At 33.5% G+C, this 20,627-nt stretch overlaps 1 protein-coding gene across 1 annotated transcript in view; it reads right to left on the reverse strand.

Annotated features, from left to right (window-relative positions):
- Positions 1-19,720, reverse strand: part of EYS (eyes shut homolog) — a 1,820,808-nt gene extending 1,801,088 nt beyond the window's left edge. The window contains exons 1-2 of the mRNA XM_068550856.1: positions 18,970-19,720; positions 15,373-15,486 (exon numbers count right to left, since the gene is read on the reverse strand). Coding sequence (XP_068406957.1) covers positions 15,373-15,486; positions 18,970-19,720 — 865 coding nt within the window. The remainder of the gene's footprint in view (positions 1-15,372; positions 15,487-18,969) is intronic.
- Positions 19,721-20,627: the final 907 nt, after the last annotated feature.

Here is a 20,627-nt window from a genome sequence, read left to right on the forward strand (position 1 = left end):
TTTAATTTTACTTTATTTTACCTTCTTCTTTCTTTCTTTCTTTTTATCCTCCCTTTTATTCTGAGCCATGTGGAGGACAGGCTCTTGGTGCTCCAGCCAGGCATCAGGGCTGTGCCTCTGAGGTGGGAGAGCCAAGTACAGGACACTGGTCCAGAAGAGACCTCCCAGCTCCACATAATATCAAACAGCGAAAATCTCCCAGAGATCTCCATCTCAAAGCCAAGACCCAGCTCCACTCAACAACCAGCAAGCTACAGTACTGCACACCCTAAGCCAAACAACTAGCAAGACAGGAACACAACCCCGTCCATTAGCACAGAGGCTGCCTAAAATCATAAGGTCAAAGACACCCCAAAACACACCACCAGATGTGGACCTGCCCACCAGAAAGACAAGATTCAGCCTCATCCACCAGAACACAGGCACTAGTCCCCTCCACCAGGAAGCCAACACAACCCACTGAACCAACCTTAGCCACTGGGGACAGACACCAAAAACAATAGGAACTACAAACCTGCAGCCTGCTAAAAGAAGAACCCAATCACAGTAAGTTAAGCAAAATGAGAAGACAGAGAAACACACAGCAGATGAAGGAGCAAGGCAAAACCCACCAGACCTAACAAATGAAGAGGAAATAGGGGGTCTATCTGAAAAAGAATTCAGAATAATGATAGTAAAGATGATCTAAAATCTTGGAAATAGAATGGAGAAAATACAAGAAACATTTAACAAGGACCTAGAGGATCCAAAGAGCAAACAAACAGTGATGAACAACACAATAAATGAACTTAAAAATTCTCTAGAAGGAATCAATAGCAGAATAACTGAGGCAGAAGAATGGATAAGTGACCTGGAAGATAAAATAGTGGAAATAACTACTGCAGAGTAGAATAAAGAAAAAAGAATGAAAAGAATTGAGGACAGTCTCAGAGACGTCTGGGAAAACATTAAACGTACCAACATTCAAATTACAGGGGTCCCAGAAGAAGAAGAGGAAAAGAAAGGGACTGAGAAAATATTTGAAGAGATTATAGTTGAAAATTTCCCTAATATGGGAAAGGGAACAGTTAATCAAGTCCAGGAAGCATAGAGAGTCCCATACAGGATAAATCCAAGGAGAAACATGCCAAGACATATTAATCAAACTATCAAAAATTAAATACAAAGAACAAATATTAAAAGCAGCAAGGGAAAAACAACCAATAACACATAAGGAAATCCCCATAAGGTTAACAGCTGATCTTTCAGCAGAAACTCTGCAAGCCAGAAGGGAGTGGCAGGACATACTTAAAGCGATGAAGGAGAAAAATCTACAACCAAGATTACTCTACCCAGAAAGGATCTCATTCAGATTTGATGGAGAAATTAAAACCTTTACAGACAAGCAAAAACTAAGAGAATTCAACACCACCAAACCAGCTCTACAAGAAATGCTAAAGGAATTTCACTAGGCCCAAAACACAGAAGAAGGAAAAGACCTACAATAATAAACCCAAAAGAATTAAGAAAATGGTAATAGGAACATACATATCGATAATTACCTTAAATGTAAATGGATTAAATGATCCAAACAAAAACATAGATTGGCTGAATGGTTACAAAAACAAGACCCATATATATGCTGTCTACAAGAGACCCACTTCAGAACTAGGGAGACATACAGACTGAAAGGGGATGGAAAAAGATATTCCATGGAAATGGAAATCAAAAGAAAGCTGGAGTAGCAATTCTCATATCAGAAAAAAAAGATTTTAAAACAAAGACTATTAGAAGAGACAAAGAAGGACACTACATAATGATCAAGGGATCAAACCAAGAAGAAAATATAACAATTGTAAATATTTATCCACCCAAAATAGGAGCACCTCAATACATAAGGCGAATACTAACAGCAATAAAAGAGGTAATCGACAGTAGCACAATCATTGTAGGGGACTTAAACACCCCACTTTCACCAATGGACAGAGCATCCAAAACGAAAAAAAATAAGGAAACACAAGCTTTAAATGATACATTAAACAAGATGTACTTAATTGATATTTATAGGACATTCCATCCAAAAACAACAGAATACACATTCTTCTCAAGTGCTCATGGAACATTCTCCAGGATAGATCATATCTTGGGTCACAAATCAAGCCTTGGTAAATTTAAGAAAATTGAAATCGTATCAAGTAACTTTTCCAACTACAACTCTATGAGACTTGATATCAATTACAGGAAAAAATCTGTAAGAAATACAAACACATAGAGTCTAAACAACACACTACTTAATAACCAAGAGATCACTGAAGAAACCAAAGAGGAAATCAAAAAATACCTGGAAACAAATGACAATGAAAAGATGACGACCTAAAACCTATGGAATGCAGCAAAAGCAGTTCTAAGAGGGAATTATATAGCAATAAAATCCTACCTTAAGAAACAAGAAACATCTCAAACAAACAACCTAACCTTACACCTAAAGCAATTAGAGAAAGAAGAACAAAAAAACCCCAAAGTTAGCAGAAGGAAAGAAATCATAAAGAGCAGATCAAAAATAAATGAAAAAGAAATGAAGGAAATGATAGCAAAGCTCAAAAAAACTGAAAGCTGGTTCTTCAGAAAATAAAAAAAAAAAATTGATAAACCATTAGCCAGACTTCTCAAGAAAATAAGGAAGAAGACTCATATCAACAGAACTAGAAATAAAAAAGGAGAAATAACAACTGACACTGCAGAAATACAACGTATCATGAGAGATTACTACAAGCAACTATATGCCAATAAAATGGACAACCTGGAAGAAATGGACAAATTCTTAGAAATGCACAACCTTCTGAGACTGAAACAGGAAGAAATAGAAAATATGAACAGAACAATCACAAGCACTGAAATTAAAACTGTGATTAAAAAATTTCCAACAACCATAGCCCAGGACCAGATGGCTTCACAGGCAAATTCTACCAAACATTTAGAGAAGAGCTAACACCTATCCTTCTCAAACTCTTCCAAAATATAGCAGAGGGAAGAACACTCCCAAACTCATTCTACAAGGCCACCATCACTATGATACCAAAACCAGACAAAGATGTCATAAAGAAAGAAAACTACAGGCCAGTATCACTGATGGACGTAGATGCAAAAATCCTCAACAAAATACTAGCAAACAGAATCCAAAAGCACCATTAAAAGGATCATACACTATGATAATGTGGGGTTTATCCCAGGAATGCAAGGATTCTTCAATATATGCAAATCAATCAACGTGATATACCATACTAACAAATTGAAGGAGAAAAACCATATGATCATCTCAATAGATGCAGAGAAAGCGTTCAACAAAATTCAACACCCATTTATGATAAAAATCCTGCAGCACGTAGGCATAGAGGGAACTTTACTCAACATAATAAAGACCATATATGACAAACCCACAGCCAACATCATCCTCAATGGTGAAAAACTGAAACCATTTCCACTAAGATCAGGAACAAGACAAGGTTGCCTACTCTCACCACTATTATTCAACATAGTTTTGGAAGTTTTAGCCACAGCAATCAGAGAAGAAGAAGAAAAAGAAATAAAATGAATCCAAATCGGAAAAGAAGAAGTAATGCTGTCACTGTTTGCAGATGACATGATTGTATAGATAGAGAATTCTAATGATGCTACCAGAAAACTACTAGAGCTAATCAATGAATTTGGTAAAGTAGTAAGATACAAAATTAATGCACAGACATCTCTTGCATTCCTATACACTTATGATGAAAAATCTGAAAGTGAAATTAAGAAAACACTCCCGTTTACCATTGCAACAAAAAAAAATAAAATATCTAGGAATAAAGCTACCTAAGGAGACAAAAGATCTGTATGCAGAAAATTATAAGACACTGATGAAAGAAATTAAAGATCATACAAATAGAAGGAGAGATATACCATGTTCTTGGATTGGAACAATCAATATTGTGAAAATGACTCTACTACCCAAAGCAATCTACAGATTCAATGCAATCCCTCTCAAACTACCCCTGGAATTTTTCACAGAACTAGAGCAAAAAATTTCACAATTTGTATGGAAACAAAAAAGACCCAGAATAGCCAAAGCAATCTTGAAAAAGAAAAAAGGAGCTGGAGGAATCAGGCTCCTTGACTTCAGACTATACTACAAAGCTACAGTAATCAAGACACCATGGTACTGACACAAAAACAGAAATATAGATCAATGGAACAGGATAGAAAGCCTGGAGATAAACCCACGCACATATGTCACCTTATCTTTGATAAAGGAGGCAAGCATATACAGTGGAGAAAAGACAGCCACTTCAAAAAGTGGGGCTAGGAAAACTGGACAGCTACATGTAAAAGAATGAAATTAGAACACTCCCTAACACCATACACAAAAATAAACTCAAAATGGATTAAAGACTTAAATGTAAGTTCAGACACCATCAAACTCTTAGAGGAAAACATAGGCAGAACACTCTATGACATAAGTCACAGCAAGATCCTTTTTGACCCACCTCCTAGAGAAATGGAAATAAAAACAAAAATAAACAAATGGGATCTAATGAAACTTAAAAGCTTTTGCAAAGGAAAGGAAACTGCAAACAAGATGGAAAGACAACCCTCAGTATGGGAGAAAATATTTGCAAATGAAACAACTGACAAAGGATTAATCTCCAAAATGTACAAGCAGCTCATGCAGCTCAATATTAAAAAAACAAACAAACCAATCCAAAAATGGGCAGAAGACCTAAATAGACATTTCTTCAAAGAAGATATACAGATTGCCAACAAGCACGTGAAAGGATGCTCAACGTCATTAATCATTAGAGAAATGCAAATCAAAACTACAATGAGATATCATCTCACACCAGTCAGAATGGCCATAATGATAGTGAGGTGGACGGACCTTGAGACTGTCATACAGAGCGCAGTAAGTCAGAAAGAGAAAAACAAATACCGTATGCTAACACATATATATGAAACCTAAAAAAAAAAAAAAAAAAAAAAAATATGGTCATGAAGAACGTAGGGGCAAGACGGGAATAAAGATGCAGACCTACTAGAGAATGGACTTGAGGATACGGGGGCAGGGAAGGGTAAGCTGGAACAAACTGAGAGAGTGGCATGGAAATATTGGTCAAAAAATTACCTTACAAATACAAAAAACCTTGGCAGTCTCCATGTAGAACAAATACAACAAAAATCACTGTTAGGCAAAGTATAGTCAGTATTCAAAATATAATATCATTAAATCAGCTAGAGAAAAAATGACATACCTGAGGGAAAAATAATGCAATTGATAATTGACTTTTTTTTTTTTTTATAGATTGAGAAACTGATTGGAAATTGAATGCAAACTAAGACCACTTGACTGTTACTGAAATGAATAGCCCAGTTTGCTTTTTTTTTTTTTTAAAGAAATTCACGTTCTTTTATTTATTTATTTATGACTGTGTTGAGTCTTCGTTTCTGTGTGAGGGCTTTCTCTAGTTGCGGCAAGTGGGGACCACTCTTCATCGCGGTGCGCGGGCCTCTCACCATCGCGGCCTCTCTTGTTGCGGAGCACAGGCTCCAGACGCGCAGGGTCAGTAATTGTGGCTCACGGGCCCAGTTGCTCCGTGGCATGTGGGATCTTCCCAGACCAGGGCTCGAACCTGTGTCCCCTGCATTGGCAGGCAGATTCTCAACCACTGAGCCACCAGGGAAGCCCAATAATTGACTTTTTATGAGAAGCATTGAAGGCCAGAGGACAGGAGTATCAAGTCAATGAATTGCCTCTGTATTAAAACCAGAAAACATGAGTACATTAAATCCAAAGTCAGTAGAGAGAAGAAGAAGATGAAATGAGTGAAATAGAAAACAATAGAGGAAATTAGCTAAGTTAATGTTTGGTACATTGAAAAGATCAACAATATTAAGAAAATCCTAAGATGCTGATAAAAGAAAAAGGACTATCATGAATGAAATAATGGGCATTACTTCTGATCCCACAGATATTAAAAGAGCAATAAGATAATATTATGAACATTATGCCAAAAGTCCAACAACTAATATGTTACAAAAACCTTCCTTGAATAGAACAACTTCTGAAATCTGACAAGAATTGGAAAATATTAATGTATCTGCCTTTGTTAAAATAATTCAATTTTATCCAAAATTTTACAATAAATATATTTCAGTTTAAGTGATTTCACTAATGAGTAATATCAAACATTTAGGGAAGAAATTAATACCAAATTTATACATCTTTTCAAAATGTAGAGTCCAGGTTAACCATTAAGTATCAACATAAAGAAATAATTCTAGAAAATGGAAGATCAACATCCTACATGAATATAACTGAAAAAAAAATTAATGAAATATTACCAACTAAACACAGAGCATGTAAAAATAATAATATATTATGTTCAATTGAGTTATAGCTCAGAAATTCAAGATTGGTTTAGATATGAAAATCTGTAATTCATGAATTAACTGAAGACATTAGAAAACCATAAAATTAACTTGAGACATCATAAAATCATCTCAATAGATGCAGTGAAAACACTGTCAAAATTCATTGTCCAATCTTCATAAAAATTATCAACAGACTATAATTAGAAAGAGACTCTCTTTATTTGACAACAATGTCTATGTAAAACATACAGCTAACATTAGACTTGATGAAATACCGAATACTTAACATCAAGAAAAATGTAAAAAGCGTATGAAAAGGTGCTTGACGTCACTAATTATTAGAGAAATACAAATCAAAACTACAATGAGGTATCACTTCACACCAGTCAGAATGGCCATCATCAAAATATCTGTGAACAATAAATACTGGAGAGGGGGTGGAGAAAACGGAGCCCTCCTACACTGTTGGTGGGAATGTAAACTGGGACAGACACTTTGGAGAACAGTGTGAAGGATCCTTAAAAAGCTAAAAATAGAGCTACCATATGATCCAGCAATCCCACTCCCGGTCATATATCTGGAGAAAACCATAATTCGAAAAGATACATGCACCCCAATGTTCATTCCAACACTATTTACAATAGCCAGAACATGGAAGCACCCTAAATGTCCATCAACACAGGAATGGATAAAGAAGATGTGGTACATATATATAATCGCATATTACTCAGCCATAAAAAAGAATGAAATTAAGCCATTTGCAGCAACATGGATGGACCTAGAGATTCTCATATTGAGTGAAGTAAGTAAGACAGAGAATGATAAATATCATATGATATCGCTTATATGTGGAATCTTTAAAAAAGCGTACAAATGAACTTATCTACAAAATAGAAATAGAGTTACAGAAGTAGAAAACAAACTTATGGTTACCAGGGGTAAGGGTGGGGGAGGGATCAATTGGAAGATTGAGATTGACATAAACACACTACTATATATAAAATAGATAACTAATAAGGACCTACTGTATAGCACAGGGAATTCTACTCAATACTCTGTAATAGCTTATATGGGAAAATAATCTAAAAAAGAGTGGATATATGTACATGTATAACAGATTCACTTTGCTGTACACCTGAAACTAGCACAACATTGTAAATCAACTATATTCCAATAAAAATTAAAAAGAAAAAAGAAAAAGTGAAGGATGTCCCCTTTGTTATTAAACATTGTATCTGAGGACCTAGCCAGGACAAGAAGATAATCAAATAAAATCATAAGTATTATGTTAGAAAGGAATATATAAAAATAACTTTATTTACTAACAATAAAATTGTTTAGACAGAAAATCCTAAGGAATCTCAGGGAATAATTGGAACTAATAAAGGCATTTAGCATGGACTTAGGGTACATGGTAATTATATGTCTATATATAATAGCAAATAATTAGAAAAAATTTAAAACAATTATACTATCACCAAAAATATTAAAATACTTTAAAATTTAACCAAATCATTTTAATGTGCAATTCCCTTCCTCTGAAAAATATAGCATGTTCCTGAGAGATTAGTAAAGTCCTAAATAATTAGAGCCATATATCATGCTCATAGATTAGAAAATTGAATATTGGTAAGTTGTTGTCCTCCCAAAATTGAACAATAGATTCAAAACAGCCCAAATTAAAACACTAGCAGAAATTTTTAGATAAAATTTCAAGTTATTCTAAGATTTATATGGAAAAGCACAGGATATAGAATAACCAAAACAATCCTGATAAAAAAAAAGAAGCTGAAAAACTCATACTACATGACCTCAAGTTTCATTATATATCTATACAAATCAAGAGAGGGTGTTATTGGCTAAAAGGAGGACAGACAGATTGATGGAATAGAATAGAGAATGTAGAAATGGACACACACATATATGCTTCATTGGTTTTTGACAATGATGCCAAACAAATCCATGGGTAAAGAGAGTTTTCCTCAATTTTGCTGAATAACTAGATCTCTTTATGTGAGAAAGAAAAAGAACGTTGATTCTATCTGAATCACAAAACTTAACTTTGAATAAATCATCAACCTAAACAGAGAGGCTAAAACTGTAAAACTTCTAGGAGAAACATAGGAGAATATCTTTATGTCTTTGGGATATGCAATTTTTTCCTAAAGAAACATAACACCCACTAAACATAAAAATTAAAAAAAAAATTATAAATTGGACTTCATCGACTTATAAAACATCTGCTCATCAAAATACATGGATTAAAAGATGAAAAGACAAGGCACAGGCTGAAAGTATTTGTAATACCTGTATACTAATTACTTCTATCAGGATATATAGAAGTTTTCTACACATCAATAAAGAGAGACAACTTAAAGATGACAAAATAAGTAAGTCATATTCGTTCTCAAGGTCTATAGGATACTACACAAATTACACTGACACTGCACCATTATTATTTAGTTATCTTTTCACTGAATAAACTAGCGATACAGCATAACATTGGTTTAAGATCAGTATCACTACAGTAAAATAATCCAAGTTTTGACTCTATTTGTAACATTTCCTCAAAAAGTAAAATAGAGATGAGATTATTTCATGGACTTGTTTTCTGATAAAAAGAAAGGCACATAAAAAAAAAAGACAAAAAAAACCGGCACATAATAAATAGTAGTTAATAAATGTTCTATTTATTGAATAATAATGAGAGGGCATTCAAATTGGTACAACATATATGTTTCATTAATTTAGCTAAATTATATGCTTTATTGAGCATTCAAGACTTTTTGTTTGTAATCTATTTATACTCTCATTCATTAATACAAGATATAAAAAAAAAAGATCATCCTGAGATCTCATAGTTATCAATAATTACCACTTATTAAATGAATAATGTATACCAGATACTTAGTTGACACACAAATTGTCTTGAGACAATTTACAGTGGGATGGGGAGCAGTTGGATGCATTGCTTTGCCAATCAGTCAAAGGAGAATTTATCACAATGGAAGGGCACACAAAAAAACAGAAGGCACAAAGGAAGCTTCAGTCCATCAGGCTGGAGTAGGGTAGCAAAGGAAATCCTTCCTGTTAGTAATTGGATACAGAGCCTTTGCTTTTCTGGTGTTATGTTACTGTGGATTATGCTGTGCTTAGAAGTATGGGTCACTATCAGTGCTGATAGTGATCTCAGTGACCAGAGAATCAAGAAGAAAAATACAACAAAGTAAGGTGTGATGATGTAAATAACAATCCAAAGTACATAAAAGCCTTCCTAGTCAACACCTAAGAACATTATGTGCATTGTTAAATGTGTAGCTTGTGTAACTATTTGCCATAATTTTAACTCTAAGTTGTATGAATGCTAAGCCATAGAGTTGATTGTACCTGTAGTGTGCCTATTGGCTCGTGTGACATGATTAATTCTCCACAATACTTAAAAAATTACACTTATGAGAGCAGGACTAGTTCAGTTCTCTACCCGGCAGGGGGTTAGAGCTAGCGTGGAGTGGACTGAGATTCGTTTTCTAGCCTCTACCAGAACTGAGTTTCAAATAGGATTAAAGTTCAATTATTAAAAATGAAAAATATATATATATCTGATTTAGCTCCTGCTAGACTTCCTTTCCATGGACAAAATACTATTCTCCATAAATTCTACCCACTGGTAGGGATTTTGAAAATGGGGGAATTTACTTTACCTTGAAAGCTTTTCTGCCTTCTTTCTGCTTTAAACTGCTAATGAAATGTCTTACAGTAATCTTCAGTCATCAGATTAGACCTCTTATCAGTCAGAATGATACCTGGGGTTATCACATCCTGAAAAATACTTATTCCTCCAATGCAATGCCGTGTTTTCCAAAAATCATTCATCTTGGGAATAGAGATCACAGCATGCCTTGCAAATAAACTTTCTTGAATCTTGAAACTAAAATTATTTTTTTGCAGCTGTAACTTATTCTTAAACTAAGACTGTGAGCTTATTTTCTGACAATCACTTGTTCCTATATCAAAATCATATTTGAAAAGTTTTGAAAATATGGAACTGACCAGGAGAATTTTAATAGTTCCTTGAATTGCTCCAAAAATACATGAAATTTTTTTTGCAATAAACCTTATGAAGTTATAAAATTAGAGAAGATCATTTTATAATAGATACATAAATCTTGTATAACATTTTCAAGTTTGGAATTACAATGAAGAATACATTTTCATACAGTTTTAGATTAGATCTTTACTCCTTAATTTTACTTTTATAAGGTTTGTGATTGTAGTTTTACCTCATGGATAATTATTCTTTTTTTTTTTTAAACACCTTTATTGGGGTATAATTGCTTTACAATGGTGTGTTAGTTTCTGCTTTATAACAAAGTGAATCAGCTATACATATACATATATCCCCATATCTCTTCCCTCTTGCGACTCCCTCCCTCCCACCCTCCCTATCCCATCCCTGTAGGTGGTCACAAAGCACGAGCTGATCTCCTAGTGCTATGCGGCTGCTTCCCACTAGCTATCGGTTTTACATTTGGTAGTGTATACTTTAACACAATATTTGAGGTGTCTTAAAAATCAGGAATCTGTTTTTCCTAAAGTATCACTAGTTTTAAAATACAATTGATGTATTCCACATTATTTCTTTGCCATCTTGATTTAAATTTGCATTAGATATAGATTATTAAACTGCTTCTAGCATGATAGCTATACCTTTCCAAAAGACATGAGTTCCAAAATTCCCAGTCTGGAGTAAAATTCAAGAGCAGTGGGACTTTAACATAAAAGCTAATTTATGTAATAATAACTGATTAATAAGACATTGGAAATACAAAGTTTATGACTTTTAATATGACTCTTTGGAAAACTATAATCTCAATTTATTTGTGAATCCTGCTTCATATATCAGATAATATGTAGTAATATGCACAGATCATCACACTGAGCAAAAAGATTATACATATATTAGTTCCTAAAGGTTTTTGAAGAAATTAATTAGAAAGTATGTATAAGATAATTGCATAGATAGAAGGATAGATACATAGATAGATGTTTGATAGATACATATATACGTACATGCATGCATACATACATACTTTATAAGTTTTAAAAATGTGATACTTCCTGCACATTTTTGGCTAAGGCTTTAGGTCACAGAATAATACAATACATACCAAAAAAAAACTCAATCTATTATAGTTACTAGGTCTTCTAATAGAGTCATCATCCTATTTTGTCCACAATAACACGAGTTTATGCTCATGGAGTGTAGGACACGATTTTGGACATATAAATTCTCCCCAATTATCAAATGAACTTTTGTCCTGCATTTTCTAACCAAGTAATATTATTCACAGTTGCATTAAAGTAAGCAAATGGGTTTGATGTATCTCTACTTTGTACTTTAGATTCAGCCATGGTCTTTTCTAGGATACATAAGCAGTATTTTATTTTAACATGAGGACAAACTTGCAAGTTAACCAGTGATAACTACCTCTCTTTTCTCAGTCTTTTTCAGATACAAGGGGTATTATATCTCTCATATAGGGCCGCTTGTGGATTTTGAAAACCAAGCTGCCACAAACAGTCGCCTCCTTCTTAGCTTGGAGGAGAAAGATCTAAAGCTGCTCACTGCAAGTAAGCTGAGTCAGTGGGACCACAGGAAATTATGGATTATGTCTATGTTTTATATGAGAGACAAACTGAGGACAAACATTCCTGTCATGGAGTTTGTAGAAAGTCTATATGTCCTTGCTGTAGAGTTGATCGTTCGTTGTATGTTATAAATCAGGGGTTAGTAAATTACAACTGTGAGCCAAATATGACCTTCCACCTGATTTTGTAAATAAAGTTTTATTGGAACATAACAAAATTCATACATTTATGTACTGTCTATGGATGCTTTCACACTACTAACTCAATAGCAGAGTTGAGTTACCTTGACAGATACCATATGGCTCAGAAAGTATAAAATATTTACTATCTGATCCTTTTCAGAAAAAAGTTTGCAATCTTCTGGTATAAATATACAACTACTGTATTTTATTGTTTTCTGATATTTATTTCTTATTTTACAATAAATACTTTAAATGCAATGATATCAAAATATTAAAATTTTAATAAAAAGTATGTTTCAAATTTGTTTCCCTAGAAAGTTGGTAATGAATATGGAGTTTACTCCTAAACTATGTCACTTTAATGATCCACCTCTGAGTATGTTGACATCACTGACTACATGAAACCAGAAGATACGTTTTAGTTCAAAAACCATCAGCATCTATTTAAATGTTAGTAATTATTTTAAAAGACTCCCTCACATTGATGAGTTAAGTTCAGGTAAAGAAGGTATTCTTACATATAACTCTCTGAAGCATGTATTTTCACTTAGATCACACGACTGTAGCAAAATTATTTTCCTAATTTTCTATTGCAAGTTTCTCTGTACATACTAAAAGTAAAGCGATTGTTATAAATGTGTTGGCTCAGTTAGCAGAATAAATTGACACAAAGATAAAAGATACCAGCCTATACTAGTAAAATCAGAGGTTTCAAATACATAATCAGTTTATTTCAATAATAGTTTTGTTCTGTTGAAGGCAAGGTATCTGACAATATTAGGAATGCTATTGAAAATTCGCTAAAAATGTTCAAAGATGAAGTTATGTGCACTTGTGCTAAAATTATAAGTATAAATTTTGTTAAGTTTATAATGATATATACATTATTTGATCAAGTTGAGAAAAGGATGAAAAAAATGTACTTGGAATTTATTGTGGTTCATACATAATTCATAGTTTAAAAGCAAACCAGTTGTGATGCTCACACAAGTGGAATAGAATCTATAGTTGCAAAATGTACAAATAATTTAAAATATTCACAGGACAACAGACTAAAATTTTTGGAGTAAAGGTGATATTGAAAATAATGTAACATAGCAAAATGTGCTTTCTTTTGCTGCTGTCCATTAACATTCAAATTTTAGAAATGTTTAAACATGTGAAGAATGACTTTGAAAATAAATCCAGTATTTCAGGGAGGTTTTGGCATTTTAGTGAAAATATTGTAAGTTTTGGTTGCATCTCATTCAAAATCAGTTACAAACATTTAATCAAAAAAAACAATAAATCAAGAACAAAAGACTGGTTTTTGAAAGTTTTAGTGAAATGTACTTATTTTTAAAAAGACATTAAAACTTATTCCTACACAATACAATGAAAAACTTAAGCTCAATGAATTCAAAAGTGCTCGAGATCATAAGTGTTATAACTAGGCTTTGGAATAGCTGGACTTATGGGGAACAACATTTGACAGAAATCCTATATTTCACAGATTATTTTTTTGTGCTAGGACATAGTGGAAATCAATTGAAGCACCTAAATTTTGCCAAACATTCAAAGGAATCATGCATAGAGACCATTTATTTCATGAAGATTCTCTTTGAAAATGTTTGTCAAAAAATAATTTTGAATAGAATAAAATACAGCTCCTATGGACATACTTTATTGATGTATTTTATACAAAAAAATATAATTGGGAATACTTAACATTTAGCAGATTTTCCTTTGAGATTAGCAAGAACCTCAAAATATGTTCGGTGAAAATGTCTTCAGTTAAGATGGCACAGTTAGGAGAAGAGTCAACTGAAGGCATTAAATGACTTCATATTTATTAATCATAAATGCAACTTTGAAGAGGGTATAGATAGCTTTATAAAAAATTACAATTATAAGACAATATTGAAAAAATACTCATTCCTCAGAAAAATAGGTGTAAATATAGTTTCTGCTTATATTATTTTTAATATTTCAGATAATCAATATAAAGTATGTTTAAAAATGTCCTTCTGATTTGCAGAGACCAAGTTACAATTATTTTCTTTGGAAGGAATTTTAGAAATTAATTTTTTGAATAGAGCTACATTATTTGTCTGCCTATTTAATGAAAGCAATTTGCCAAAGAATAAATAAATATTTCAAATATTATGTATTTGTAACTCCTTTTAGCTACTTCTTTTGTTCAAAAATGCCATGGTTTGGAAGATAAATTATATATTCTTCATACACCTACAGGATATGGTAAGCTATTATAAAACACCTAACAACTCATAACCTATCTCAGGAAATAAATGACCTGAAGGGAAAAGCCCTGAAAACATTTCTTTGAAGACAGTTGTTGGAGTTCTTACCACCTGCACTGCTACCAACCCCTCCTACCATTGGCAGTGGCTGATGATACACTCTACCAAACGTTCAAATCTCTCTCAATTAGGTTACATGGAAGGATCTGCAAGAGAAACAGAGTTACCACTCTGCAGTTTGGGAGACACAACTTCTGTTTCACTCCCAAGAAAGGAGTCTTTAGGTACCTAATTGTGGCCGGAAACACCACTACCCAAAGACATTTTGAAGAGGGACAAACACTGATGGTGAGTTATATTTCCCAGAAAATGGGAAACTGTGGGAGGGTTCAAAGATGAGATCAGAGTGATTTAAACACAATTTCATTGTTAAGTATTTAAGCAAAAGTTAAGAAACTGTTGGTTTAAACAGTGATTTTATTGACATCTTTAAGTTTATTTGAGAAGGAATAAAACATTTTTGTGCTTCATGAAAGGGGATTTGTCTGTACTGACCTGTTACCTAAGGAAATAATAGAGTTATAATTCTGCAAATTATGTGCAAAATATACACTCTTTGTAAACATATTTTAGTACCTAAGAACAAAATATATTTTATCATAGTAAAAAAAAAAAATGTTCAATTGGTGTCTAAACTCTTCATATATTATGAAATATCAAGATTTAGCAGAATAATCATTTAATTGTTAAACAAATTGATCTCTTAAATTTATTCTTCAAAAAAGTCAGAGTATAGAACTACTAATCTTGTATTTTTCAGTAATAAATGAAACATTTCAAGTCTAATTTGAAATAAATGACAAAATTAAAATTATTTGTGTGTATGTATGCATACATACATATATGTGTATTTTTACCTGAAAATGGTTCCTCACAATCACAAATGAAACTATTTGCAGTAATATTTCTGCAGTTCCCATGGAAACAGATATGTGGTTGACACTGCCTAATTATTTCTAAACAATTCATGTCTATAAAAATAAAAGACAATGTTTCAACTAGATTAAAATATGTATATTATATTTATATAGTTAATTAAGGTCATAGGTTTCTCCCAAATTTTTAATAATGAATAATATAAAAATTTTGAATAGTGTAATTCTAACTAAGACATAGTGCTTCATGATGATGGATTTAAATGGAAACAAAACTCAATTTTAATAAATTTGACATCAGTTTTTCCATCCTTTCACTGAATAATATAATATTACAATATTTTTCTGATTGGTGATATTTGAGCTCTAGTTAATTTTTTATGGTAATTTGAATGTGTTAATCATGTAGATAATATTAATATATGTAAGTATCAATTCTTCAACACATGCTGGAGCATTGCTGTGGTAATATACAAAGTGACACACTCAAATGTATATTATATCTTAGCCCTACTACCTAGCCAAGGTAATGATTCAAACAAGGAAAATGTGAAAGTATTATACCATCTGAAGAGGAACCAGGGCATAAAGTTTCAGTCAAGGCAAGAAAAATAAGATCTAGAGACCTGCTGTGCAACATTGCACCTGTTGTCAACAATAATATATTATACGCTTAAAATTTTGTTTGAGGGTAGACCTCGTATTAATTCCTCATATTAATCATTCTCTCCACAGTAAAATCAAAACAAATCAATTCAAATCTAATCTAATCTAATCTAAAATTATTTGGAAGAAAAAAGGGAAGACTGCTTGGATTCTCAGAAACCATGCACAAGCTTCTAAATTCCACACTTTCTTTGCTGCTATATCAAGTTTTCCAAATCCCACTTGTACAATCTATCATGGTCCTACTAAACAAAAAAACACAACCTTGCATAACATATATTTCTATGTAGTTGATCATCTCATAATATCCTTCTTAGAGTAATGTGCCAACAAAATTCCAGGGCGTGACACATGGACAAATGTCACTACAAAACAGTTGCACATGATTTGGCAATAAGCCTGCCACTTCCCCCATTCTAATTGAATTCTTAATGTAATTTGTGAGCAGTTTTGGCCAGTTGATGCTTTTCAGATTCTTTATAGACTGATATCTCTACCTCACTAATGCAGAACTCTTCTTCCTTCACTTACCTCCAAACAATCCCCAACACAATGAAAATATAAGTAATAAGTAATTACAATAAGTAATTGTGTGCCAAAATATTTCCATACACAAAAGCTAAAGTATCAGTAGTATGTTCAGTAGGTCATGTTCTCTTTCAGTCCTAGTGGGTGTAATAGCTAAATTGTGACCACCCCCCCAAAAAACATTCTTATGTTGAAATCCTAACCCCCAGGACCTCATAGTGTGACTTACTTGGAGACAGGGTCTTTAAAGAGGTAATAAATGTTAAATGAGGTCACTAGTTTGGGTCCTAATCAAAAATGACTTATGTCCTTATAAGGAGAGGATGCACAGGCACTACAGAGAAAAAGGATGTGAAAACACAGAGAGAAATGGCTGGTCATGGACCAAGGAGAGAGGCCTCAGAGAAACCAATCCTCCTGACACCTTGATTGGGACCACTTAGTCTCTAGAACTTAGAGAAAATAAACTTCTAATGTTGAAACCACTCACAATGTGTTTCTTTGCTACGGCAGCACTAACAAACTAGTACAGTGAACATTCTCAGTTTCTTGGTAATCCTACATATTCCTGTATCTTTTAAGATTTAAAATTGAAGTAATTGTGCATAATTAGAGTGGCGTCATGGTATATGCCCAATGTCTTAAAAAATAAATAATATTAGATAATTTTATAGAGTTTAAAATTTGATTATTTATATTATCTACTGCTGTGTTTCTAATAAACAAAGAAATAAAGATTGGGATAAAACCATTCTATGCAGTTATGATAAAAACATTGAAATAATATTCCATGATCTATGATTACATCTATGCCAGTTAATATTATGTAGGTAGTAGAAATTTTCTGGTCAAATATTTTCTAAAATTCTTTGGACAGGTTAAAACGTATACTTTAGAAGCTCTCGATTAAATTATGTTTCCATTCACCCTAAATCAGAAATTTGAGTGCTTTTATTTTTTTTTTTTTACTGACCTGTCTTAATTTTAATTACCTGATATACTATGAGTCAGGGTAACTTACATCTTTTATCACCCTTGCCAGTAGAGTCAAATGAGAATTTGATCCCAGTTATACAGAGAGGATGTCCAGTGGGTAATGCTGGGATTAACTTCTGAAATAGCCTCAGTACTTCTTCCCTAAAGAGTCTAAAATTACATTTTAAATGATTGGCTTAGGTGAATTTTGGAACTTAAAATGGCTTATAGAGTTCTTCCATTACACTTTATCACACAGTCTCCTCAAATCTAGCTTCAAGGGAGTCTTCCCAGGCACACAGAAGAACAACCCTATTGAATCCTCCTAAAGCCTGCCCCACAAAATTACAGTTATATCCCTGAGCCCAGTTGGCTCCAGTCACATCTGCTTCTCACCCCCCTTCCCCTCTCCTGACCAAAATGTGCTGTTAGTCTGTTGTGTGTTTTCTCATCCCATCATTGCCAATGCCAAGCATTTCCCTTTGTTAGATCATCTTCCTTTTACTTTTGTAACTCTCCATGCCAGGTCTCTGAAACTGTAATTGAAAGAAATTCTTTCACACATTCCCAAATGTCAAATATTCACTACATTTCTCAATGTTTCTCTTCATTTTCCTCTGATGACCCAAATTCCTTAATAAACTTTCAAATAGGTATAGTCTATTTCCCTTAAATCCTCACTTCAGCCTCAGGTAACCTAGTTTATTTACACTGTTTTTAGGTTGCCCTTCTTCTTGCTTCATCCACTCACCAAATGTCTTCCTTTGCAAACGTTTCTCATCATTGCCTCTCATTTACCTTATAAAAACCGGTTAATAATTGAAAAAACAAAACAAAACAGTTGATAATTATATCACGCTCTTTCCCTCCTTGTTTGTCTGATTTATCAATTACTTTATAGGTGCCACACCAGCACCATTGAGAACATTACTTTGGGTTCACAATCATCCTTTCTTCTCCAACTCTCCCAAGTAACTTCAAACCTTCGGCCCAATAATGTGTATCCTTATCATCCTCGACTCAGATCCACACTTCATTTCTACTTATCACCCAGAACTGCTTGCCCCAAATACCATAACCTTGGGAATTTCATTTAATGACTAAAACATATTATTCTGATAATCTTTTTTTTTAATGAGACATTAAGAGTGGATTTGGGGAAAGATGTAAAAATAGGTATTTCAGGATAAAGCATATATGTTTTTAAGATATCCTCTTTAAATAAACACAATTTTTATTTTAAAGAATGTCTGATAGAATTTTTATATGCCCGGAATTCAAATTTAGCCCATTCTAAAAAATCTACCAAATTCTTAAAAACGTAGCCTATTTTTTGGTAACTAACCATTTATGAATTCAGTCTATTTTACTATTTTAATAGAATTATGTTAGTTTAAAAAATAATCTTACCTGTAATTTGTGGGTGACAGATACATTCATATCCTTGCTTATTCCATTTTTCTTTTTTATTAATGCCACTGCCATTATTTTTACATGGCTTACAGGAACATGAATCCAGCTCCTGGCAGTATTTCCCAGAGAATGGAGGCTGGCAATGGCAGCTGTATATCTTGCTCCAAACTTCAGTAAGACATGTACCATGCCCAGAGCAAAGCTCCGAACTCAGATATTCCTGGCAGAACTGCTCTTTCACCGTCACATTTAGTCGAAGTCCCAGTTGACAAAGGGATGGACCACTTGGCATTACTGTGATGAAATAATGTGTCCCAACACTCAGCCACTGAGAATTAACAGCGTGCATTCCTTTTAGATTGCAACCAAAAAGTAACTGATCTTCAGTTGTGGTATTTTGCAGACAGTCAATGAATGATGCTTCAGAAACATTCATCACATTTATTTCTGGATATTGAAGAGATGGTTCAGAAGAAATTACAAGGATGTCTCCTAATTGAATTTGCAAAGGGCAAATCTGGGGAACAACTTGATTGCCAGAAGTATTAATTTTAGTATTTACATCTCCAAACCAACAATCCCCATAGAACTCCAGGCAGATGTTTTCTGTCACTGTCCAATTCACCACATATGTTGAGGGCTGTGTACGCCATTCTTCCACCAGGTGACGTTTACATGTTGTTCTTCCATTTATAAACATGCTGTGAAGAACCACCAGGCTCACAAGCATAATTAATTTGTCAGTCATTTTGGGAAACTGTGTTTTACAATCTATCATGAAAGTGTCATAAAGAATTGCTGCAAAATGGGCTTTCAGTATTGCTGGAAAATTCTAAGCAGAGATTTTGTTCAGGGACTCCTGGGGACTGGCTTTCTTTCTCTATTCCCAAAGTGCAAGTAGATTTGATGACTGGATTTTGATCAAGAAACAGTAGAGTTCAATTGTTTAAAATATACCTTTAAACAGAAAAATAATACATTGTTAGTGAAGTTTTTCCTAACTTAATGATATAGAAAATTCTTACCTGTTTTCTGCAAGGACTGTGTCACCAACAACTAGGCACCTTCTTTGTGAAACAAGGCCAGGAAAAATGTGGTCAAGGTACGTTGTATCTCAGCCTGCCATATATACTCACCTGCTTCTGAAAAGTGTTGGTATCATTACATTAGTAAACCAGCAACTTACTACAGCCTTTTATGCCAAGTTTCAGCATAACTGAAACACAGCAATAGTCAAGATCCTTTTTTTATGGATGGTTTAAATTTTTTTCAGATACAAGTATCCCTCTCTGATTAGTTTTAGAAAAAAAAAATCTTAAAAACAACTAAGAATAAAAATGGTTCAAATATAATGTTTGTGTAATATTTTCTTACAAACATGAGGCTTAAGGTGCCTGTTGGTGACAAAACATGTTCTTGTAATCCAAGAGGAGGGAGCTCCCACATATGTAAAATACTCATGGAACATTCTGTTATACAAATGACTAAACTCAGAATGAATCTTCACCCAACTTCTGCAGGAATGGTGGGAGGGTGGTAGGTAAAGATGGAAAAGGAAACATAAAATGGTTTAATGGAAGGATGATAAATAGAAATTGTGTGGCAGTAAAGTTCTCCTTCACCACTCAACACTGATGTGGAAGGAGGGGTCAGGG

Source organism: Eschrichtius robustus, chromosome 9 (genome assembly GCF_028021215.1).
Source record: "Eschrichtius robustus isolate mEscRob2 chromosome 9, mEscRob2.pri, whole genome shotgun sequence".
In the NCBI taxonomy this organism is placed as follows: domain Eukaryota; kingdom Metazoa; phylum Chordata; class Mammalia; order Artiodactyla; family Eschrichtiidae; genus Eschrichtius; species Eschrichtius robustus.